The 25,173-nt window shown below is 43.1% G+C and overlaps 1 protein-coding gene across 1 annotated transcript; it reads left to right on the forward strand.

Annotated features, from left to right (window-relative positions):
• The first annotated feature begins 2,254 nt into the window (after positions 1-2,254).
• Positions 2,255-24,858, forward strand: col1a1b (collagen, type I, alpha 1b). Its single transcript, XM_064950372.1, has 49 exons — positions 2,255-2,487; positions 4,192-4,395; positions 5,091-5,122; positions 5,548-5,583; positions 6,284-6,379; positions 7,054-7,125; positions 8,160-8,208; positions 8,615-8,667; positions 9,003-9,056; positions 9,421-9,474; positions 9,703-9,756; positions 10,025-10,078; positions 10,197-10,241; positions 10,508-10,561; positions 10,845-10,889; positions 11,014-11,067; positions 11,617-11,715; positions 12,068-12,112; positions 12,318-12,416; positions 12,711-12,764; positions 13,113-13,220; positions 14,281-14,334; positions 14,739-14,837; positions 15,074-15,127; positions 15,373-15,471; positions 15,670-15,723; positions 15,920-15,973; positions 16,163-16,216; positions 16,340-16,393; positions 16,650-16,694; positions 16,999-17,097; positions 17,346-17,561; positions 17,728-17,781; positions 17,935-17,988; positions 18,126-18,233; positions 18,779-18,832; positions 18,978-19,031; positions 19,211-19,372; positions 19,716-19,823; positions 19,995-20,156; positions 20,497-20,604; positions 20,978-21,031; positions 21,149-21,256; positions 21,479-21,532; positions 21,855-21,962; positions 22,065-22,356; positions 22,600-22,790; positions 22,954-23,196; positions 23,597-24,858. The coding sequence occupies exons 1-49, from the start codon at positions 2,406-2,408 to the stop codon at positions 23,741-23,743; spliced, it is 4,386 nt and encodes a 1,461-aa protein (XP_064806444.1). The 5' UTR covers positions 2,255-2,405; the 3' UTR covers positions 23,744-24,858.
• The last annotated feature ends 315 nt before the right edge of the window (positions 24,859-25,173 follow it).

Here is a 25,173-nt window from a genome sequence, read left to right on the forward strand (position 1 = left end):
TGATATGACGTTTTTTCATTGTAATAAGAACGTTAGACATGTTCCTAGGTTGAATGCCCTTAGTGACATACAGCAGAAGAAAACCCGAATGGGAGAAGGAATGAGGTCAGATGTGGCCACGTTTATAGAAGCTGCAACGTGTCCTCTCACTGAGAGTGCAATGAGAGGGCTTTGTAATACTGCCACATTTTCTTCTCTTCTTCTTCTCCAGCGTCATCGTACACATGGGAGGGGCAACTCAGATGTGGATAAGCTGCATTATGCATGTCATGCAATTACAGTGCATTCAATGCCAGCAGCGATCGTTGTGCTCGATTGTATGCCATTCAACAGTCTTTGTCAAATTTGTGTCAACCATACGTTGCATGTGATGAGTGAAACAAAATCACAAAATGAATGAGCCTTCTAACTCCTGAGAATAAAAACAGAATGTTGGATGCACATTTTAGGTATTTCATTTAATATAAGTTTTCTTCAATAGTAAACACTTGAATGAGAGTGTATACAAGTAGTCTATTCATTTCTAAATCATCTCAACAACTTCACAAACTCATAACACATATCGTTCAAAACATCAGGATCTCAAACTTCCCCCGGGGCATTTCTCTAAGTCATCTATAACCGGGCCACTCACATGCGATATAGTCTATGTCTAATCTCATCCTAATATGACTCAATCATGTTAACATCAGTGCAATCAATCAATACAATGACATGAGGCCCCTGACCCATGAGAGATGGAGGGTTCCTTAGCCAGCCTTGCATAAACAATTAACATCTCTGTGTGTAAAAGTCTGTGCATATAAGTCAATCAACGCTTAAAGTAATTGTCCAGTAAAAATCTCACGTTTAAAAGTTCATATATAATAACTCATACCCAAATAAGGTCCTATACTCATATTTGTGGCCAATGCATAAATTGGAGGAAATAAACAAACACTTCAAAAACCCTACATCATACTTGTATCTCAAACAGATTTCTAAAAAGAAATGCTTGCTATTTCCTCATAGAGGATGATGTCATCCTCCTGAGGAGGATGAGCTGGCCAATCAGCCTTCTACTTGCATGAATATTTTTTATGACTTGTATACACCCACACCATTCCAACACAGAACAGCTTATTTTTAACATACTATTTTAGAAGTTGAACTATTTAACTCAAATTGTAATTAATTGTAGGTCATATTTCATAGAAACCTGGAAACACTGGTGACTTTCTGTGCAATCAGATAATTATTCTGATCTTGCATTTCATGACACAGTCCTGAAAAACATCCCCATCTAACAACATCTCAAGATTCACAACACAAAACCAGCTGTTATGCCACATACAAAAAGTCCTTAGGCTACAACACAATTGAAACAATAAAACACTTAATTGCATCTATCAGATATACAGTGTTGGGGAGTAGTGAACTACATGTAGTTCAACGAGTAATTGAACTACATTTTGCAGTAGCTTGGTGGTAGTTGAACTAAATTCAAATCTAGGTAATGTTTTCAGTAGTTAGTTCATGTTTTATATATGTAGCAGTGTAGCTAACAACTGGAACTACACACTACTTTTTTTTGCAAAATAAAATATGGTTGAATAAGGCAATAATGTCCTTTCATTTTCAACATCAGACCTGCCTAATTCTCACTTGAAACATAGTTTTTGTGTCTACTAGGCTAAATTGCACATTCTGTTAACATCTGACTCCAGAGTGATATGTTCTTGCAATTTGGTAGTCTATGACATTTCAGACGTAGATATGATAATATATTACAAAGTAGTTTAGATGTAGTGAACTACTTTCCCAAACTAATTTTAGTTAAGTAAATTATATTTTATTCATTAAGGTTAGCTTTAGTTTAGCTGAACTCCTTCCATTGTAAAGTAATTGTTAGCTTGGTAAAGTATATTTGCAGAGCAACTTCCCCAACACTGCAGATATACAGCAGGGAATATAGCCTTCTGTTTTGGCTAAGAGAAAACATATTCCAAAGTGTTGATCAAAACGATGGAGTGTTCTCCACACCTTGCCTCAAGTTGAACAAAAGTGGTCAGCGCAAAGAACATCCACGGGGTCGGGTAACCGTTTGAAGATGAAAAAGGAAAAAACCTCACCGGTGTTTGAATGTCCACGTTTTAACCAAAATGTGAACTTGTTTGACACCCTCCTCCCCCCTTGTGAAGGAGGGACTCCTTTCACTTGTACAAGTTATCTTCTGCGCCCAGGACCTCCCCAAAAGTTTGGCATATAAAAACCCAGTTCACTCATTTGTTTAGGCAGTAGGGAGGTTCTGTCAGGGTCTGGATTGGAGTAACAAAGTGCCGGACCCTACTTTTTATGGTTGGAGTCTGAGGAGTTAAAACAGGATTCCCCTTGCCTCAAAGAGTCTACATGTCTAATATTTAGACATGTTCAGCTTTGTGGATATTCGGTTAGCGCTGCTGCTCAGCGCAGCAGTGCTATTGGCAAGAGGTCAAGGAGAGGACGATAGTAAGTATCACTTTATATGAGATTATGGGACACAGGGACGCTCGCAAGAACAATGGATAGCGCGTAAAGGGACCGTTCTATTATGTTTGGGATGATGTAAATAACGCTTACCTACCCTGTGGGACACCTGACGTTATATTGTCAGCAAATATCATCAAAGGGGTTATATCATTGCTTTCGGAGCTCCGAAGCTCGATGCATTGAACAAGGATTGTATATTTTTTTGCTTCCATGGCTGCTGTTTTCTCTGGCGTGCAGACACATGTTCAGTGAACCCCATGCGCTCGTTTTTCACGCGCTATTTCATGTCCTCCGGCAAGGGAAATTCTAGCTGTTGCAAAAGCTTGGATGCGCAATGATGACATGATGTTAAATGGAATAAAATACAAATCTACAAACCACTTGAAACAATTATATTACTTATGTTAAATACAAATAAGAAATAGGGAAATGTTTTTCAGAAAAATAATAAAATATTATTGGCCTATCACCAAAATCTAGGAATTATATTATGTACAATGGCAACAACGACTTGTGCCTGGACTGAAACAAACCCCTGAAAGATTAGGCGATAGGAAAGCCATATTCTCCATTAGCCTACTAGTATACATGGAAATGTGTAGCCTATTTAATACACTTCATGGCATCTGCAATAAGAACTTTCCATTGCTTGATTTATAATAACTTTAAACCAGGGAGGCTAATTAAGTGAAAATAGTTGTACTATGACGTCTTCAGGAATTGTCTAGACATCAATTTATCAGATTGGGTGGGTATAGCTAGGGGGGGTGTGGCTCAGTGGATTATAATGTCATTGTACAGGCTTGGAGCGCAGCTCTGTGGCAGATATTGGAAATGTTGGCTTCATCACCAGAATGACAAAACAAGCCTGGGCCGACTGCCCAAATCACCACACGAACCCTCGCCAGTGTGCCTTGCTTGGATACATGTAGGATATACAGGCCTGTCTAACTTTGGCTATAGGCCTAGGCCTACTTCATATTCTTTCACCTGTAGTTCAAAGTTCAAACATAGGCCTGGGTAAATGTCATTACACATTATGCATGCCACGAAGATTTTCATGTCATTTGGAAACTTCTTTATGTTTTGCATTTTCACCAACCACGTCACAACTCCATTAGACATCCCCATGGCCTCTGGCCAATACTGGTCTACTGCAAATGCAACAACCAGTGCAACACAATAGGACATTCAGATCATTTATGTCTATAGTTTGGAAAACAATGAAGAGAGAACCCTGTCTCTGTAGGCTACTTTCTCTTAAAAATTCTCTAAATCTACGATATATCAAAAATATTCTCTAGTTGGGCCATGAGCCTGGGATGTTGGTAGGTATAGGCCTTGCTAATCTTACGCCTATGTCATTCATTGGGAGTGGTCTCCTAGGATCCTACATTATGACTACCTGTGGCAGGACTCGAGTTTCACAGCCATGACTGGTTTGCTATTTTAGAATTTTTCGTGCATTGTGTCATTCATATTCAACTAGATTTGGGTCTAACCTACACATTAGAATAAGTATGCTTAAACAGTTTGTTCTGTTTAAATAATGTATCCCATTTTATCAGACATTCAGACAGTATTATTGCAGCAATCGTTTGCTTTTGAAATGCTCACTTCTGATAGGTTTATTCAATTGCCATGTGACTTACCTTACGTTTCCAAAACTCTCCATCTTCGCAGGCGGATTCGGCAGCTGCTCGTTGGACGGCCAACAGTACAACGATAAGGATGTATGGAAACCAGAACCCTGCCAGATCTGCGTCTGCGACAGCGGAACCGTTATGTGCGACGAAGTGATTTGCGAGGACACAACCGACTGCGCCGACCCTATCATCCCCGACGGCGAATGCTGTCCTATCTGCCCCGATGACTCCGAGAGCGAGGGTAGCCTACCTTTGATGACCACTTACACCTGTGCTTTTTGGTAGCGTTCTGGCGCCCCCAGTGGCACCAATAGGCTGCAACGTTTCCAGTTATAGACAGTGGGGGACAAAGGGAACCGGTCGGGCCTTACACAGCCTTACACGCTGGCCATTACTTAGAATGGACTGTGGATACCTCATTGAGGATAAGCAGCAAAAAAAATCACATCGGATATTACTATTGCTTTTCTTTCCCCCACACCTTCTTTATGAATGGATTAACCCTGTTCAATGCTGGAGATGTGGATGTGCAGATACATTTTACACTCACATCTTCACTAGGCAAGTCAGTTAAGAACAAATTCTTATTTACAATGACAGCCTTAACGGGGTAACAGTGGGTTAACTGCCTTGTTCAGGGGCAGAACGACAGATTTTGCTCCGGGATTCAATCCGGCAATCTTTCAGTTACTGGCCCAACGCTTTTACCACTAGGCTACCTGCCGCCCCAAGGCAGGTATATAGGCCTAATCAGCATTAGGCCTGTAATGCCTTCACACCCTGCTATATGGGATCCAGCCATACATTAATTGTCAACACGGTATTATTGTACATTGAGAATCATTGTTTTACAGGATACGTTTTATACTACCAAGTTGATGGGTGATATGAGTTTATAATAGTAATATGATCTCTTCCTCTTAATTGATTTCATAGATCCCCAGCTACCAGAACGTCCTCAGCCAGAGGTATTTATGCACATTTTACAACTAGTATTGATTGTGTTAATTATGTTATTTTGTCATGTTTTATATGTGTTATAACACATGTATTATTGTGTTATTATGTCAGTGAAAAATCAAATGATCAATGTATTAACATTATTGAATAATGATTGAACTCTGGCCTTCTTACAGGCCTCATAAATAAGCCCATATGTTCATTATGGTTCATATTTATTCAAACTGTGATACCTTTCAACTGTGCTGTAGGCCTACCATGTAATCCTCCACCAAAGGTTCAATGCCTTCATTTATGCAAGGCCTACTCTACATGTGTACTGACTCTCGTAGTCCATAGCCCAGTAGGCTTACACCGCTCTCATTGAAGTGTTGCGCAGTGAAACAAGCTCTGCAGCACACCTGATTCTCTTCCTCTTGTTGTACATCCACAGGGACCACAGGGAGGTGATGGCCCCAGGGGTGATGATGTAAGTTTTTAACGGTTAATTTTCAGAAATAAAATGAAATCATACAAACATACATATATATATATATATATACATATATATATATATATATTTACTAAGGGTACAGTTTTTCCATAAAAGACATAGGGGGGGGGGGGAATCACGGTGCATTAGTGTCACTGATTCTTTGGACGAAGCATGGCTTTGTGGAAGTGGTGCTTAAGGTTGAGGTTGAGATTTGAATTGTAAAAGATTGTAAACACAGGTGGGTATTTCAGAAGGGGAAGAGCTGGGATTTAGGCAAAGGCTTTGACTTATCTGCTGTTTCTGTTCAGTACAGATTTAAGTACCTCAGCACAGAAAAGCTATTTTGCAGTATAGTTAATACTATGTCATTTTAACTACTTAACTTATACCAATCTTTCAAAGTAATGATTGACATTAGTTTCTAGAGACTGGTATGTATTTTTCAAGGATTTGACCTATTGACCTATCAACCTTTGGTGGAACTTTGACTTTTGCATCACAGGTCAAGTGCTCCTGTGGGTGGTAAAATCCAGATGTAGCTTTCTAGCACATGGAGCCCCAGATTCAATAATTTGAGATTTTTGTTTTGTGGGGAAAACAGCAGAGCCAGAACTGCTATTCATGGCATGCTTATCCATCTATCTGTCTTTGTTACTAAGAACCTATGTGTCTGTCTGTCTGTCCATCTCTCCAGGGTCCCGAGGGTGTTCCAGGTAACGATGGCGTGGATGGCCAGCCTGGCCTGCCCGGCCCCCCAGGCCCCCCTGGACCTCCTGGCCTTGGCGGCGGAGTAAGTTACCGCCATGACAAAACCATATCCAAAGGCTATTTCCTGTGGATATTTACCAGTCACTACCAGTCTAGTACCAGAGTTATCCATATCCATGGTTTTTGGTATGCCTGAGAGGAAACATTAATAGATATCTAAGTTAGAGAGGAGTGAGTGTATCTCCCTGCCCCTTTCAGCACCAGCGGTGTGTGGACAGCTCCCTAGTCTCTAAATCTGGTTTGTGGAGGAGAGGAGACAAGAGACAGAATACAGAGGCACACAATAAACTGTTATGATTGTTGAGACAGTTGGTAGTAGAGGGAGACTATTCCTCTTTCTTGATGGTGATGATAGTAGTGACTAGCCACATTGTATGATTCATTGTTTCATGTATCAAGTTGTTATTTCCCCCTCTGACTAAGGTTGCATCCCAAATGGAACCCTATTCCCTATATAATGCACTACATTTGACCAGGGTCAGTCGGGCGCTGGTCAAAAGTAGTGCACAATATAGAGAATAGGGTGCCATCTGGGACTCAACCTATGACTGAGTTACAGACAATTTTATAAACAGTTGTAACCAGTTATGAACAGTTGTAACCAGCCGTTTTGTCACCTCTATGCTGTATGCTTAAGAAACATCCACAACTTAAAGAAATTAGAAAACAATTGATGATTTATTTCCTTTCCTGCAGGTCTTCTCTCCTCAGATGCACCATGGTTATGACCAGAAATCCAGTGGTGGCCAGGCCCAAATGGGACAGATGGTATGAATGTCCTCATCTTGTCTTCCTCTGTGCTGTTTTAGTGATCAAAGTGGAGCCACATTTGCAGGCTAAATTGAGCTAAGAGGTCTGGTTTCAGACAGTATCAAGCACCATTGTGAACTGTATGCAACACATACTAGATGACAACATTTCTGTTGTCTGGATTCAGAAATGCACAACCATTATGTATGTGGTCTATACCAAGCCTCTACAAAAGCAGTCTTCAGAGCAGTGTTTAAGATATATAGTTTAAGCTACCAATTACTTCACAATGGAAGAAGTTACGCTACACTATAGATACCCATATAAAATATTTAGTTCTATAGTTACTTTGAAAAAGTAGTTCACTACATCCAAACTACTTTTTGAAAAAATATAATATCTAAATCTGAAATGTCATAGACTACAAATTGCAAGAACATATCACTCTGGAGTCAGATGTTAATAGAATGTGTAATTTAGCCTAGTAGACACAAAAATGTTTCAAGTGAGAATTAGGCAGGTCTGAACACTACCAAGATTTGAGTTGAATTCAACAACCACCAAGCTACTACAAATGTAGTTTAATTACTAGTTGAACTATATGCCAAACCGTTCGGATGGTACAGACAGAAGTTGATACATCAGCTGTACCGAAGTGGCGTGAAGCTTGTGGGTGTCGTGGAGCAAAAACAACCAACATGTACGTGTTCGTGAGAGTCTCGCTTTTCCATTTCTGTATACAGAATCGGTTTCGCGGGGGCGCACACATCAACTCTAGCTAGATGGTATTGCTGTTTTGAAGATCATGGATCCTGTCATGGTTAGGTGACGATTTGCCTATGCAGTGTAGTTTACACTAAGCAGTACAGTACAACACTTTCAGGTTTGCAGTAGTCCTCTGGTAGTGATTGCTCACAATGATCAGCTATGTATTTTATGCTTTAGATTACAATACCTCATATATTCACTTCATCTCAATCAAGGGAGTTAATGTACTGCTACCAATGGTGTCATTTATTAATTGACTAATTGGTTGTTGTGTTTTCCATCAGGGCCCTATGGGGCCCCGTGGTCTTGCTGGCCCACCAGGCAACACCGTAAGTATCCTTTCATTATTTCTTTTCATTTTCAACAACAACAACCTCACTCATCACATGTTTTATAAGACAAATAACGAAACATTTATTTGAATCTCTTTTTGTTATACCAGGTGTGATATATAGGTGTGAAAATCATTACAGTTATAACATTTGTTGTACATACATTTATACAGTACACAGTGTAGTATATTTATATTTGACTTAAGTAATATATATCTTATAACAATACTTCTTATAGGGCCGGTTTTCCAGACAGATTAACCTTGATCCTGAACTAAAAAGATAATTTAATGGAGATTCTTCATTGAGCATGTTTTTAGGCCAGGAAAACCGGGCCGCATTTCTAATAACAGTAGTGTATATAACCTGTGTCACATGGTTGGATCTGTGTTCCTGTCCTCCACCAGGGTCCCCCGGTCACCATGGTCCCCCTGGCGAGCCCGGTGAGCCTGGCGGTTCTGTGAGTATCCAAAAATGAGAACTTCCTGTTGATTTAAATATCAACTGACACACATTATGAAAGCACCACTTCCTGACCATGACCAATAGTTGTAGTAGCAGCCACCCCATACCCCCCAAAAATACCCCCCCCCACAAACACACACACAGACACACACACTTCATCCAATTGTTTTTACTTTATATTTCACTGAGCCCTGAAATGTGTGATGTACAGCAGTTATAGTAACTATACTCATGCACTAGCAGCCTTTGCGAACCAACATCGACACACAAAATCATCAATTTTGAAAGGACACACACACACATCCACTCATCTTTGTTTGTTCCTTGTAGGGTCCCATGGGTGAACGTGGTGCAATGGGCCCCCCTGGCAAGAACGGAGATAATGTACGTTATATTTTTTGCACAATCTCAATTTTCATTCTATTTCATTCGATTTGTTAGATCTGTAGCTCGAAAGCCATGTTCATTTGTAAACACAGAACTCAACATAGACTTGTCTAGTTTTCCCCCTTTGAAACTTACATTGGGGAAAATATTGTGGTGTATATTGTATTGACATGTTATCATTACATACATTTTAATAATATATATAATCATAGTAATTGTATCATCCATTTTGTATACAGTTTAAATGCCACATTATTATCACTGTTTGTATTAGCGGCAGAATTATTCACAGTGAGAGGACCTCTCTGTCTCTGTGTCTCTCCATTAACCTCTGTCTCCATCCCTCCTCTCTACTCTACAGGGTGAGCCTGGCAGGTCTGGTCGCCCCGGTGAGCGTGGCTCCGCTGGCCCTCAGGTGAGTAGCCCTTTAACCCTATAGGTCAAGGGTCAGTAGCTCCTGTCAAAACAGACTTGGTTCAAATCAGTAAAGGACCTACAGGGCAGATTTGTGTGTTTGATGAGAACCATTCTAATAGACCAATAAAAATACATAGTTAGTTGCAACACTGAAAAGGCAACACTATTTCCTTTATGTCTCTTATGAAGACGAGTCCACAACATTTCTTCTTCTCCTATCCTACAGGGTGGTCGTGGAACCCCCGGAACTCCTGGCCTCCCCGGCATCAAGGGACACAGAGTGAGTAGTATAAGGAGGAGGAGGGACTTGAGGATTCTCCAGGGTGAAGTTTATCCTAGGTACAGATCTAGGATCAGCTTTCCCTCCCCAAATCCTTTCCCTAACCATTAGTAGGGGAAATGAATAACCCAAGGAATGCTACTAAGGGCAACTTCACTCTACTCCCACAATGATATGATGGCCATGACACTACAACTTTCCTACATTACACTTCTAACCATACAGAATAACACCTAACCTAACAAATGCTCTTTGATATACTCCTCAGGGTTTCAACGGTATGGATGGCGCCAAGGGAGACAGTGGCCCAGCTGGCCCTAAGGTTAGAAGTCTATCTAATGATATCTATCACCATGTGAGTCTATCATTACCTGTTGTGGAGAACTCATCTGTTCCCTGGTGTTTTCTTCCTATTTTTCTCTTTATCCCTCCGACCACAGGGAGAGGGTGGTTCCCCTGGATCCAGTGGCAACTCCGGTGCTATGGTGAGTATCCCGTTCATATGACAAATACACTTTGATTTAATTTAAGTAAAGCTCTCGTCTCAATAAACACATTAGAGCCCATTTACTCTCAGGAACTTTAAAGATATCAACCTGCTTTCCAGGAGTAGCAAAGACTAAATAATGTCAGTTTTTTAAACAAAACATTATGGCACAGTGAAAGTAGCCAGCCGCTGACATTGTTTAGTCATTACTGTACTATCTAGCATTACTGAACTCCCTCTGCCTCACCCCTCCCGTCTCACCAGGGTGCACGTGGTCTTCCTGGTGAGAGAGGCCGCCCTGGACCTGCTGGCTCTTCTGTAAGTACCACACTGCACTGCTCTCCTTTCATTTGATTGATAGATTGTTTGATCACAACATGAATCGCATAAAAACCTTAGACAGTATCTCCAATGACACAGAAAAGTCTGAGACTTGATGTCATGTTGATGTATTGCTGCAATACCCCTAAATATCGACTCCTTTATTTAATGTGCAGTATGCTTACACTTGTTCACCTGGCCAATATGCTTTCATAAATTGTTCTTATCAGAACCAGAAATGAATAGAATTGATAATAATTTCCCCCGCTTCTTCCTCTAGGGTGCTCGTGGTAACGATGGTAACTCTGGTCCTGCTGGATCTAATGTAAGTATCTTTATTACTGGTGACTAACCTGTCAACCTGTCAAAGCAATTCAGGGTACACCATTCAGTCTCATGTGTTGGTCCTGACAATGCAAATTTAACAAGTGTTCATTTGATCTTTTCAGGGACCCACTGGCCCATCTGGTGCCCCTGGATTCCCCGGAGGTGCTGGAGCTAAAGTATGTCATACCCCGCACCCCAATCCGCTAACCCCAACCCGCTAACCCCAACCTGCTAACCCTAACCCTAATCCTCTTGTTGCATCCCAATTCTCCCAAAGTGTGCCCTTGTACAATCCTCACCATGCATTTTGAAAGCACTGGATAGAGGCAGTTTCACCCATATTTCTTACACTAGTCTTTTCCTCTCAAATCCATGATTTAAAGTGAACAAGTACACTCTTAGGGCAGAAGGGCAGAGAATTAGAACCCAGATTGAGAACCTGATCTGATATAGGCAGTGGCCACCAGATGGCAGATGTACACCTCGTCAGTACAGAGCTCTATCAGAGAGGAAACAATGAGAGGAGTGAGAAGATGAAGTCATACAGAATATGAATGACATAAAAACAACAAATTATTAATTATCTTCCTACATTCCTATGCCCACACACCCACACACACACACACAATCCCCCTACACACACACACAACGGTAACATCAGTCACAAAGACTAAATATCCAGTATCCATACGCCCTCCTAATTCCCTCTCTGCTGCCCCCATTAGGGAGAGACTGGTCCTCAAGGAGGACGTGGCTCAGACGGACCCCAAGGATCTCGTGGAGAGCCCGGTAACCCCGGACCCGCTGGTGCTGCTGGACCCTCTGTGAGTACTGTTGTGCATACATATGCTTGCCCTGATAATGATTATTTGTCCTGGTTGCTAATGCTTATATGTCCTTATCTTACATACTGTATATATATGTATGTATGTATGTATGTATGTATGTATGTATGTATGTATGTATGTATGTATGTATGTATGTATGTATGTATGTATGTATGTATGTATGTATGTATGTATGTATGTATGTATGTATGTATGTATGTGTGTATATTTTTATGGTTTCCCTCATAGTGCACCATCTAACCCCTGAAGTTTACTGTAATATAATGTCCCCCCAACCCCTTCCCCTCTCTCTTCCTCTCTTTTCCTCTCTTCTCCTCTAACCAAACAGGGTGCCCCTGGAGGTGATGGCCAAGCAGGAGGCAAGGGTTCCACTGTAAGTATGAGCCATGTGGATACATAAAACTGATTGTTCAGATGATCTATGATAGATTATGTTCAAATTAATGCGGGTAATACCTCATATAGAAATGATAATATATGCCATTTAGCAGATGCTTTTATGCAAAACAACTAACAGTATAGTATGTCCATACTGGTACTGGTACACTAACGTTTGTCTCCTCTTGTCTGTCCCAAAGGGTGCTGCTGGTATCTCTGGTGCTCCTGGTTTCCCAGGAACTCGTGGCCCCGCTGGACCCCCTGGATCTGGTGGTGGACCCGGCCCCAAGGGTAACCATGTGAGTACCACTGTTACGATCACTATTTTGTAAATTGGTCAAATAGCATTTAATGTATACCCTCGCTGTGCTGCATTATTTTGTGATGTGCTTGTGCTATTTTGAACAAGCAGTCATGGCGAGTATTGTTTTGTAAATTGGTACAACACAAAATTCAATAGAACACAGTAATTTAATGCCTCTCTATGGGGTATAACTTTTGTAGCACTTCACTCCATTTTGTGATGTGTAATATTGACCAGGAAGTAGTGGTGTGTTACCTGATGTGATTTGTTTGTTTGTTTTCCCTCACAGGGTGAGCACGGAGCCCAAGGCCCCAAGGGAGAGCCCGGTGTAAAGGGAGAGCCTGTAAGTTTGCAATGAACTCTATAATATATCACCTATGGAAACACAATCTTGCACACTGTATTTAGCAATCAGCTTACCGTGTCTGAAAACATTTAGAGCCTGTATCCGGGACACAGATTAAACAAGCCCAGTTCTGGACCAACAAGCATCTTCACTGGAAAATCCCAATGAATGCAGCTTTTTGTTCAGGACTATGATCAATCTGTGTCTGGGCCATCGGTGTCTAACCCAGGTGTCTAACCCAGGTGTATAACCTGTTCCTTCTGAATCTGTTGTTAGACTGGGTTTACTGTACTATGGGTCTGGTCTCATGCCTGACCCCTCCTTTCCACCTCTTTCTCCAACCAGGGTTCCGCTGGTCCCGGTGGACCCCCTGGACCCTCTGGTGAGGAGGGAAAGAGAGGCGCCCGTGGTGAGCCCGGTGGAGCTGGTGGTGTTGGACCCCCTGGAGAGCGTGTACGTTCCCCACCTCTGACTCCTCAGCCCCCTTCTCCTATGTCAGATAACCCTTCCCTGAAGTGCCTCTCCTCATCAAAAATGTGTCTCTACATAGACAGATTCATTTTAAAGTGTTTGCGTTTTGTTTTCTCCATATGATTACAGTAAATATGTTTATTTATTTTAGAATATGAAAAACCATAAACCAACCATCAGAGCCTCATCCACCAGTCTATACTACTTAGAGCCTCAGCCACCAGTCTATACTACTTAGAGCCTCAGCCACCAGTCTATACTACTTAGAGCCTCAGCCACCAGTCTATACTACTTAGAGCCTCAGCCACCAGTCGATACTACTTAGAGCCTCATCCACCAGTCTATGCTACTTAGAGCCTCAGCCACCAGTCTATACTACTTAGAGCCTCAGCCACCAGTCTATACTACTTAGAGGCTCAGCCACCAGTCTATACTACTTAGAGCCTCAGCCACCAGTCTATACTACTTAGAGCCTCAGCCACCAGTCTATACTACTTAGAGCCTCAGCCACCAGTCTATACTACATAGAGCCTCAGCCACCAGTCTATACTACTTAGAGCCTCAGCCACCAGTCTATACTACTTAGAGGCTCAGCCACCAGTCTATACTACTTAGAGCCTCAGCCACCAGTCTATACTACTTAGAGCCTCAGCCACCAGTCTATACTACTTAGAGCCTCAGCCACCAGTCTATACTACATAGAGCCTCAGCCACCAGTCTATACTACTTAGAGCCTCAGCCACCAGTCTATACTACTTAGAGGCTCAGCCACCAGTCTATACTACTTAGAGCCTCAGCCACCAGTCTATACTACTTAGAGCCTCAGCCACCAGTCTATACTACTTAGAGCCTCAGCCACCAGTCTATACTACTTAGAGCCTCAGCCACCAGTCTATACTACTTAGGCCCACAACCATCTGCATACTGTAGAATACGTTGAATTCCCCAGGGGTCAGTGTTTGTCAGTCAAGCCCTGACTTTGTGACATGGTGTGCCTGTGCTATGGTCCCATGTGTAATTTTGGTCCTGTTTCTTCCAACAGGGTATGCCTGGTATGCGTGGTTTCCCCGGCTCTGATGGAGCTGCCGGTGGCAAGGTGAGTCAATAGTCAGATATAATAATAATAATAATAATGATATAATCCTATAATAATATGTGTACAGTGTGTATATGACCAATACACTTTGATTTGATTTTAATAGTTAATAAACCCTCAACTATAAAGCCATAGTCTAAGAAACATGACACCTGGTGTGTAGATGAAGCGCCATGTTTGGTCATACATGACATGAAGGAGTACTGTAAGCATCGTAGCAGAACATTGTATTGAACCTAGAAACACATTTTATTCAGCACATGATCCTTAAATATGCTGTCTGTGTGTGTCCTTATGGTTACCCTCATATAGCACTATTTTACCTCTGAGCCCTGTTGCTTACTGTAATGCTTACCTATCAAAACATGGCGCAGACATCACCAATTGATCTTCCTATGTGATAGGGTGGCCCTGGTGAGCGTGGAGCCAATGGACCAATGGGAGCCCAAGGTGCCACTGGTGAGGCTGGTCGTCCTGGCGAGCCTGGCATGCCCGGATCCAAGGTGAGTGGTACCTGTCCACATCTCTCTCTATTTCTCTCTTTCTCATTGAAAGAAAAAAAGACGACCATCAATTCACCACGTGACCTTTAACTTTGCTGTAAGACCATGCACAGTTTAGGACATGATATATCATTCACATAGATTGTGTTCAGACTTGTAGTCTTTGAGTATTGTAACCTGTATTCTCAGGTAGAATGTCATCTAATGTGTTTTCTTCTCTCCCTGCCCTGCTGCAGGGTATGACTGGTAGCCCTGGTAGCCCCGGACCCGATGGGAAAGTTGGCCCTGCTGTAAGTACTACTGACCTATTCACTGTAAACTCAATGCATCCCTAATTACTATATTATTACTATGATATATAATAAACTATATTGGCAAGAGGACATTATCGAGAGGACACGTTTTGTCCTCCACGTCTCTTAGTCGTGATGCAACGACAGTGGATCATGTGGTAGTCATGTCATTTGTTCAATCTGGAAGGCACCAAACCCTTTCATAACCTGTGTGATGCTTCTCTTCTCCTGATGTACTGTAGGGTATCACTGGAAACGACGGTCGCTCCGGACCCCCAGGCTCCTCAGGAGCCAGAGGTCAGCCTGGAGTCATGGGATTCCCCGGACCCAAAGGACCTGGTGTGAGTAAACAAACAAGCTAAGAAACATACAAACAAATTAACATTAATTTCCCTCCTCAATAGTTGTTACTAACTAATTATCTTCACCATACTATTTCATATACTGAACAAATCTAAATGAATGTTAGGGGTCGTGTGTTCAGTGTGTTTTCTGACACACTGTATAAAATGTAAATGTCGTCTGTCTCTTCCGTATAGGGTGACAATGGCAAGCCCGGTGAGAGAGGTGAAGCTGGAGCTGTTGGTGGTCTTGTAAGTAAAGCTATACTTATACCTGAAACAGATAGGATCGATCCTTCATACTGTGTCCTTTATGTGATATGGGCCCCATTTTGGACTGAAGTCCATGTTAAGTCAACTTATATCAAGTCAGAATAGGGCCCTTTGTCTATAGGCCATTTGTGTGTTTTCTTCGGTTTGTAACAGTCGCCATCTTGTTTCTGTCTAGGGTGCTCCTGGTAAAGATGGTGACTCTGGTGCTCCTGGACCCCAAGGGCCTGCTGTACGTATTCACAAATATCTTTCTTAGAATGAATGGTACATTTAGCCACACACATCTCCAGTACATTGTCTCCTTCAATATTGGATTGTCTCTTAACACATTGAGACACCTTTGTATGAATTCATTCATGTGCCATCCAGACACCATACTTAAACTGCACGCTGATATAGTTTCCACCTTGTGTTCCAGGGTTCTCAAGGAGAGAAAGGAGAGGGCGGCCCCGCCGGGCCTAATGGATTCCAAGTAGGTTACCAATCACAAACCTAACCTCCACAATCATTACTTGTCTCCATATTCACATTTTCAACCAAAAATTTTACATGTTGACCTGAAATCTCAACCACACCTCTCCCATCTTCTCTATAGGGTCTGCCTGGAACTCAGGGAGCTACTGGTGAGCCTGGCAAGGCTGGTGAGCAGGTAAGTAGTACCCTCCATCACAGAGGTCCGATAGGTTGTAGATGTAATTCCATGACATATTGAATTGAAATTGGAAAGGTATATCTTATATACTGCTGGAAAGCAAGTTTTTTACCCAAATGCAGTTGTTGAAGTCTAATCAGCTGCTATCTAGCAATAAATGTCATTATGTGGCAAATGTTGCTATAAATATATTTGATTGATTGATTGGTTGATTGGTTGATTGACGGATCCTCTCTCCCCTGTCGCTCCACAGGGTGTGCCCGGTGAGGTTGGAGGTCCTGGCCCCAGTGGATCCAGAGTAAGTACAGTACCTTACTGCAGCTCTGAATAGGATCTGAACCCCCAGAAGCTGCCATCTGTCTAAGCTGCCCTCTTCAGTAGCTGTTCCATTACTAAACATGATGTTCACGGTCTTCTCCTCCCCTCCCGTCCCATCTTCTCCTCCTCCTCTCCCACCGTCTTCTCTTCTCCTCCCATCTTCTCCCCCCGTCTTCTCATCTCCTCCCATCTTCTCCCCCCGTCTTCTCCTCTCCTCCAACCTTCTCCTCCTCTCCCCCCGTCTTCTCCTCTCCACCCCTCTTTCCCACCCTTCTCGTCCTCAGGGTGACAGAGGTTTCCCAGGCGAGCGTGGTGGCATCGGATCTGCTGGCCCCGCTGGACCCCGTGGAGCCAATGGTTCTCCCGGTAACGATGGAGCTCGGGTAAGAGAACACTGGAGAGCACAGATACAGATGACGTCATTGATTAAATAATTCACTTGGTCCTTATGTTGATCCGAGGACTGAGAATTACATTAGGCCCCATACAACCATATCATTAGTCATTTTCTTATTTATTTTTGCACCGCAACAAATATTTTTCTGGATGTAACATTTTTGTTGATATATTATTTGGCCATAATGTGAAAGGAGTTTTAATGTATGTGTCTCTGTCTACCATATTTGTTCAGGGTGAGAGTGGTGCTGCTGGTGCCCCTGGCGGTATGGGAGCCCCAGGTCTGCAGGGAATGCCCGGAGAGCGCGGCTCAGGCGGCAACTCTGGTGCCAAGGGAGAACGAGGTGATGGTGGCCCCAAGGGAGCCGACGGTGGCCCTGGAAAAGACGGCATGCGTGGTATGACTGGACCCATCGGACCCCCTGGACCCACTGGTGCTCATGGAGAGAAGGTAAGAGCAAAATGCTGTTTGGATGAAATATCATTTGTTGAAAAACGATAGTGTAGCTACAGCCTTGATGTATAACATTATTTTTTAAAGTATTAAGTATTCAATTGAGACAAATATGAGACTAATCTGGTCGCCACTCTGCCTCTCTTTCGCTTTCTGTGTTTAGGGTGAGGGTGGTCTCGGTGGCCCCCCTGGCCCCACTGGAGGTCGCGGTTCCCCTGTGAGTATCTTCCAATGACATACTACATCTTCACCTGCTTATGACGGTGGTGTAATACGCCGAATGATGGCACGCCATTTCTCTTTATCACACTGTATAAGCTTTTCATTACCAACCTCTGACCCTGTCTGTTTTCCACCCATAATCCTCCAGGGTGAGCGTGGTGAGCATGGTGCCCCTGGACCTGCTGGATTCGCTGGACCCCCTGTGAGTAGCATCATCACCCAGCCCGGTCCAGTCCAGAACACTCTGAAGCTGGTCACAGTTCTGTTTCCAGTGGAAACCCATAACCCAGTAATGACCAGTCCTGACCAGTCCTTTCCACTTCTCTCTTCCCACTTCAGGGTGCTGATGGTCAGCCTGGCAACAAGGGAGAGACCGGTAACAACGGCCCCAAGGGTGAGGTTGGTGCTCCCGGGCCCGGTGGACCTGTTGGTGCTCCCGGACCTCAGGTATGGCTGTCTGAGGCTGTCCAATCAGCTTTAACTCCCGACCCCCCAGACCCTCCCCCCCAACTAGAACATTTTATAATGTGTCCAACTGATGCATACTTATCATTTGCATTCAAATTTCCAAGATAGATAGAAAAATACATTTTTCATGTTGCTGTTTGTTCCTGAATCAACCAATTCAGGAGCAGTTTGCAAATATACAGGACAAGTTACTTTTAGCTAACAGGGCACATGTGTACAACATATATATCCTGAAACGTACTGTAATACAGTGACCGATTGAAAAAGAGCTGAGGACTGAATAGGTGATGTGACTGTTAGTTTGTCCTGTGTTTGTTTTTATTTGATTTCATTTCACCTTTATCTAACCAGGTTGGCTAGTTGTTCTCATTTACAACTGCGACATGGCCAAGATAAAGCAAAGCAGTTCGACACATACAACAACACTGTTCTAAATAATATAGTAATGTTCAGTGCATATATTTATTATCCTAGGTTCTATTTATTGTCTTTATGGCCTAACTCCCTGCTGTTTGTGTCCTCAGGGGCCCGCTGGTAATGCTGGTACTAAAGGAACTCGTGGTGCACCTGGACCCCCTGTAAGAACCTCAAACTTCTCCTCAAAGCAACACTTTTAATTGCTTTAAACTGAACAAAAATGTATACAAAACAAATAGTTGTAAAGTATGTGTTTTTTTGTGAAAGCTATTCTGTTATCTCATGTGTGTGTGTTTGTGTCTGTAGGGTGCTTCTGGTATGCCTGGTCCTGGTGGGAGAGTCGGTCCTCCTGGTGGAAGTGTAAGTTTACCTAACCAAGGTCCTCCATCTTCTCAACAATTTACCAAACAGTCCCATTCATGCACACTGAAACATATCAAGTTTGGCTTCTTGAGTTAAACATCTTTAACTCACATACTTTATTATTTTAAAAAAATGTTGCTCTGAACAAACTCGCCTCATCTCCTAAATGTTTTCAGGGAGCCCCCGGATCCGCAGGCCCCCCCGGCCCCTCTGGTAAAGAGGGACAGAGAGGTGCACGTGGTGAAACTGGTAATGCTGGTCGCCCCGGTGAGGCTGGAGCCGCCGGACCTCCAGGTCCCTCAGGAGCCTCTGGATCTAAGGGTAACGATGGTCCAATGGTAAGTAAAGTAAACATATAGAAACAACAACAGCAGCAATAAACAAAGTAGTAAACAGAACAACACATCAAATACTAAAGGAATGAAGGGATATTGGGCCAAAACAACAATTATTATATATTTCAAGCATTACAAAACAAAATAAAAACTATGTAATGTACCAGATGGAATCTTAAAAAACAACAACTATAAAACAGAAAAAAATACAAATTCAAATCTGTAATGCTACTTTATTTGTAACATATGTATGTAGTCAAGTTTAAACCATGTTGATGCATCTCTTTATAAAGGCTTGTTCTGTTTCTCCCTGCTGCAGTGAATAATCTGTCATCTTTTTCTCCAGGGAGCCCCAGGAACCCCCGGACCCGGAGGTATTGCTGGACAGCGTGGTATTGTGGGTGGCCCCGGAGGAAGGGGACCCAGCGGTACTGCAGGAACACCAGGACCAGCTGTGAGTGTTCCCATCAACAACAACCCCCCCAAAACACTGACCATATTACTCTTAACCTCTTATCAAAAGTATTAACACACAAAAAAAGCACTTTTGTCTTAGCTTTGTCTCTACTCCTAAAGCCTTCACACTTGACACTTAACCCTTGACTTGTCCCTTGTCCTCTCTCAGGGAGAGCCCGGTAAGCAGGGACCTGGAGGCCCCGTCGGTGAGCGTGGCTCCCCTGGCCCCATGGGACCCCCTGGCTTGTCTGGTGCTCCCGGTGAAGCTGGTCGTGAGGGTTCCACTGGTCACGATGGTGTTTCTGGCCGCGATGGACCCCCCGGCCCCAAGGTAAGCTTCCACTATCAAACCACCTGCTACACTGAACCTCTGTTATAAACAACATTGCTGCTGGATAATACATATAAACAGATTACTTGGCTTATAATGTATACACTTACTGCATTTTTAAGTAGAGCTTTTCAAGATGCTCAAAGAGCTTTACAATGTAAGAGAGGAAACTCACCTCATCCACCAACAGGAAACTCACCTCATCCACCAACAGGAACCTCACCTCATCCACCAACACTTGTCCCCATCACTGGTGACATTACCCTGATGGCTCTTTGTCTGTGTGTGTTTGTCCGTGTGTGTTTGTCTGTGTGCGTGTGTGTGTGTGTGTTCATTGCAGGGTGACCGTGGTGAGAATGGTAATGCTGGTTCCCCTGGTGCTCCCGGACCTCCCGGTGCCCCCGGTCCCTCTGGTGCTTCTGGCAAGACTGGTAGCCGCGGAGAGTCTGTAAGTACCTCTTCTTGTCAATTTAGGGGTCGACTATATTAACATTCAGGCCTTAGAATTTGTTTTTTCATTTTGGACATTTGTTGGACAAGCTCGCAATGTTACCCTGACATACCCTGGGATACATACCCTGTGATACATCAATGTTACCCTGACATACCCTGGGATACATACCCTGTGATACATCAATGTTACCCTGACACATCCTGGGATACATACCCTGTGATACATCAATGTGCTGTATATGAGCAGATTAGTGAATCACCATTCATTCAGGTATTATTTAAATATTTTATTATATGCAGTTATTCTTTATACACTTATCATTATCCTTGATTCTCTCTCTTTATCTCTCTCTCTCTCTCTCCCTCAGGGTCCTGCTGGTCCCGCTGGCCCTAACGGTCCTGCTGGTGGTCGTGGTGGTCTTGTAAGTTTTCTGTCAGCATTTTGGCATCCATACACCTTAACCTAATGCATTGTAAGGCTGTCCGATATTTATTGGCACTGTTGAATACCTGTTTGACCCCTTGGCCTATCTCTGCAGGGACCTGCTGGTGCTCGTGGAGACAAGGGAGAGGCTGGAGAGGGTGGAGAGAGAGGCCACAAGGGACACAGAGGTTTAAACGGCATGCCCGGTCTTCCTGGACCCCCTGTGAGTGTACCAGGCTTATTATATTATACAACTCCTGACTAATCTAATGCATCATATGTTAAAGTAAGGTGCTACTCTTTATGCTTATGTACTGCCATTTAAAAGTAGTTTTTATCTGATTTGAGGCATTAAGGAAGCATGCACATTGTCTCTGGGTTGAAGATCTCTAGGCTTTACCATGGCTGATCTAATGTGTGATTAATGTGATGTGTCTGGTTCTAGGGTTCCTCTGGCGAGTCTGGGCCTGCTGGACTTAACGGACCTTCTGGACCCCGAGTGAGTGTGACACACACTTCAAGCCCACCAATAGAACATGAATCAAGGCTGATAATACAATATACATATGTTGTGTTCTTTACCATAACAACACGCTTACACACATCAGATTACGCAGGGATTTCCGATATATTCTTTTATTAAAGTGATGTTGCCGGTGGAGTGGAAGGACTAGGACCTCTAAATGAAGGCAATTGATGAAGGCTGAAATGTCAAGTTGTTAATAGTTGTTTAAATAAATAATGGTGAACGAGTGTTGTGCCTTTCCCTTTTCAAGGGATATGACTTCTAAAGGAGTTGTTGTTGTGTCTCTGTCCTACAGGGACCCCATGGTTCTTCTGGCTCCACTGGCAAAGATGGCATGAACGGTCTGCCTGGACCCATCGGACCCCCCGGACCCCGTGGTCGCAACGGAGAGATGGGAGCAGCTGTAAGTCTCACACTGACCTCTTCCTTTCCTCCACAAGCACACACAGCACACAGCCTTTGAGGCCAGTTTTGATCCCTTTCTATCCTCTTCTTCCCTACCCAGGGTGCTCCTGGTTCTCCTGGTCTGCCCGGACCTCCAGGTCCCGCTGGCGGCGGCTTCCATGTCGCACCGATCTACAACCAGGAGAAGGGACCTGACCCCATGCGAGGAGGAGGAGGATACCACTACCGTGCTGACGAGCCTGACATGATGAACGACCGTGACATGGATGTGGACACCACCCTGAAGAGCCTCAGCCAGAAGGTGGAGAACATCCGCAGCCCCGAGGGATCCCAGAAGAACCCTGCTCGCATGTGCCGTGACATCAGGATGTGCCACCCCGAGTGGAAGAGCGGTAAGTTCCAGGCTCAGTCCAGCCCACCTCCAGACAGACACTGGTCACTGGCTAGGCATGCTGTGATCAGTGATTGATTGGTTGGTTGGTTGAAATTATAAGACACTCAAAACACAGCCAAAAACATCAAAGAGCTAGCAGCCTACATAAAAAAAACTCAAAGAATATCTTTACTTTATTTAACTTTTATTTTCACCTTAAGCACCTTGATAGCTTATCTTCTGTTCTTTCTTTAACCCACAGGCCAGTACTGGGTGGACCCCAACCAGGGCTCTCCTCTGGATGCTGTCCAGGTCTACTGCAACATGGAAACCGGAGAGACCTGTGTCTATCCATCCCAGGATACCGTCCCCATGAAGAACTGGTACACCAGCAAGAACATCAGGGAGAAGAAGCACGTCTGGTTCTCAGAGTCTATGGACAATGGCTTCCAGGTATGGACCATTCAGCGTAACCAGGTGACAAAATGACTCGGTCTTACACTCAAACCTGGATCGCTAGGGACATGGGACTTGACTTGGACTTGAGGTTTAGTGTCCTGCCTTCACTACAACACTACCTTCATGATACTAACCCCCATCCTCTCTCCCTCTCCAGTTCCAGTATGGTAGCGAGGGATCCAACCCAGAGGACGTCAACATCCAGCTGACCTTCATGCGCCTGATGTCCAACGAGGCGTCCCAGAACGTCACGTACCACTGCAAGAACAGCGTGGCCTACATGGACGAGGCCACGGGCAACCTGAAGAAGGCCCTGCTGCTCCAGGGAGCCAACGAGATCGAGATCAGAGCCGAGGGCAACAGCCGCTTCACATACAGCGTCAGCGAGGACGGCTGCACGGTGAGACGCCTACTACTGTCTACTTTTACTGTCCTATACTCTCTTCCGTTATCTTTCAAGTCCCCTCTTCCACTCGCTGCTATTCTCTTCTCTCTTTACTCTCGTATTTAACTGTCTTCTACGGTCTTCTACTCTCCTCTTCTCTCTTCTACTCTGTCGTCTTTATATCTCGCCTCTCTTTTTTGTTTTGTTCATCTGCTATCACATGAGGTGGTGGTGCATTGGCTTAATTTTGAGATTAGACAGTGTGAAATGCATATTAAGGAACTAAAGATAGATGAAGTGATTAAATAAAAGAGAGGTTATGTAGAGGTTAGTGTGTTATCAACTCCTTTTACCAAGACTGGTTTTTGATTCTGACCCATGCTCCCTCCTCTCTCTCTCTCTCTCCATTCCACAGTCACATACTGGCACATGGGGCAAGACAGTCATCGACTACAAGACATCAAAAACATCTCGCCTGCCCATCATTGACATCGCTCCTATGGACGTTGGTGCACCTGATCAGGAGTTTGGCGTGGAAGTTGGCCCCGTCTGCTTCGTATAAAAAAAAAGAAATGTGGACATGAAATTGTTTTTTTTCTAGCCGTCATCTCTAATTCTATTTTCTATGTATTACCTACAAACTCATTCGGTTGCCAAACAGTTCCACGAGTTTGAAACTACTCTGCTGAAGACGTCGTTTGTGTGTTTTTGATTCTGAATAATTTGTTTGAGGGGACTGCTACTTCAACCGAAACCTACAACAAGCAAGGACACTTAAAAAAATAATATTTTGTTTCCACTGGACACAAGAAAATTATTTTAAGTCGTAAAGTGTAAAATCTCCCCTGGAGAAACACAATGAGATACAGGTGACTTTTTTACCACTGCGGAAGGACAATGAAACCATCAAATGCTATGTACCATTTTCTGGTATTAAATACATCTTAAAAATCGAGTGTCTTGTTCTAAATTCATGACAAAAAAAACATCTGAAAGTTCACCTTCACTTTAAATACCTTAATGGCTACCTCAGAGAAGAAGTCCATGTTACCCAAAATGTTTCATGAACCCTAGGGCAGATTCTATGCTACAGGAGTATTATTAGAAAGAAAACAACTGTCAAAGGTGCTATAATATCAACACATGAGCTCCAGTTATTGGTATTTGATAGAGAATTCCTTTCCTGTCATAATTAGCTAACAACCATTGGATCTTTGGTGCTAACAAATCAACACAATGTCTTCCTTGTTGTCAATGTAGTTCAATTGTTTTCTTTGTCAAGTGTTGGTTAATTAACAGTTCCGGAATATGACTTACTGTGGATATAATTCATGCTATGGTGTCTGGTGCAGATTTAAGCAAGTGGTTTTGTTTTTAGTTATATTTCATTTCCCCTGCCCCCACCTGATGTTTAAGTGTCAACCCTTTATGTGTGCCTTACCCTTCCGATTGTCCCTTTCACTGCACCACTCAACCCCCCCATCCTTTCGTTTGTGTTTTGTTTGTTGAAAAAATAGAGTTTCTAAAAAAAGAAAAGAGTAAAAAAAATCTGAGAAGCAGACACACTTCCATGGTTTTGAAAAAAGAGAATCTGTACTGATGTTGTACATGTATAATAAATCAAGATGTTTTTAATTATTTGGATACTGAATAAAGCATGTGAAGTGGTCTACTCAATGTTTGACATGTCACCTTGGTTTCCTCCACTCATTTCACATCATACCTAAATCAAACCAGCAGCCGACAGTCCAGTGACAGTGGCTGATTGATTATACATATGTAATATTTTATAGAGGTTATTTTTGGCTGTTGGTAAAATAATCTCTCAAATAGATTAAAGTGTAACTTCCCTTACAATCCTGAAATGTGATATTCTAGGCATATTGTCAAACACATCATTCCAAAAAAAGCCCACGTTGACCCCTTTCTTGGGAAACATAATATTAAGGAATTAACTGTTAGCCCTAGTTGTCACAACTGACTTGGTGGGCT

Source organism: Oncorhynchus masou, chromosome 31 (assembly GCF_036934945.1).
Source record: "Oncorhynchus masou masou isolate Uvic2021 chromosome 31, UVic_Omas_1.1, whole genome shotgun sequence".
Classification (NCBI taxonomy): Eukaryota; Metazoa; Chordata; class Actinopteri; order Salmoniformes; family Salmonidae; genus Oncorhynchus; species Oncorhynchus masou.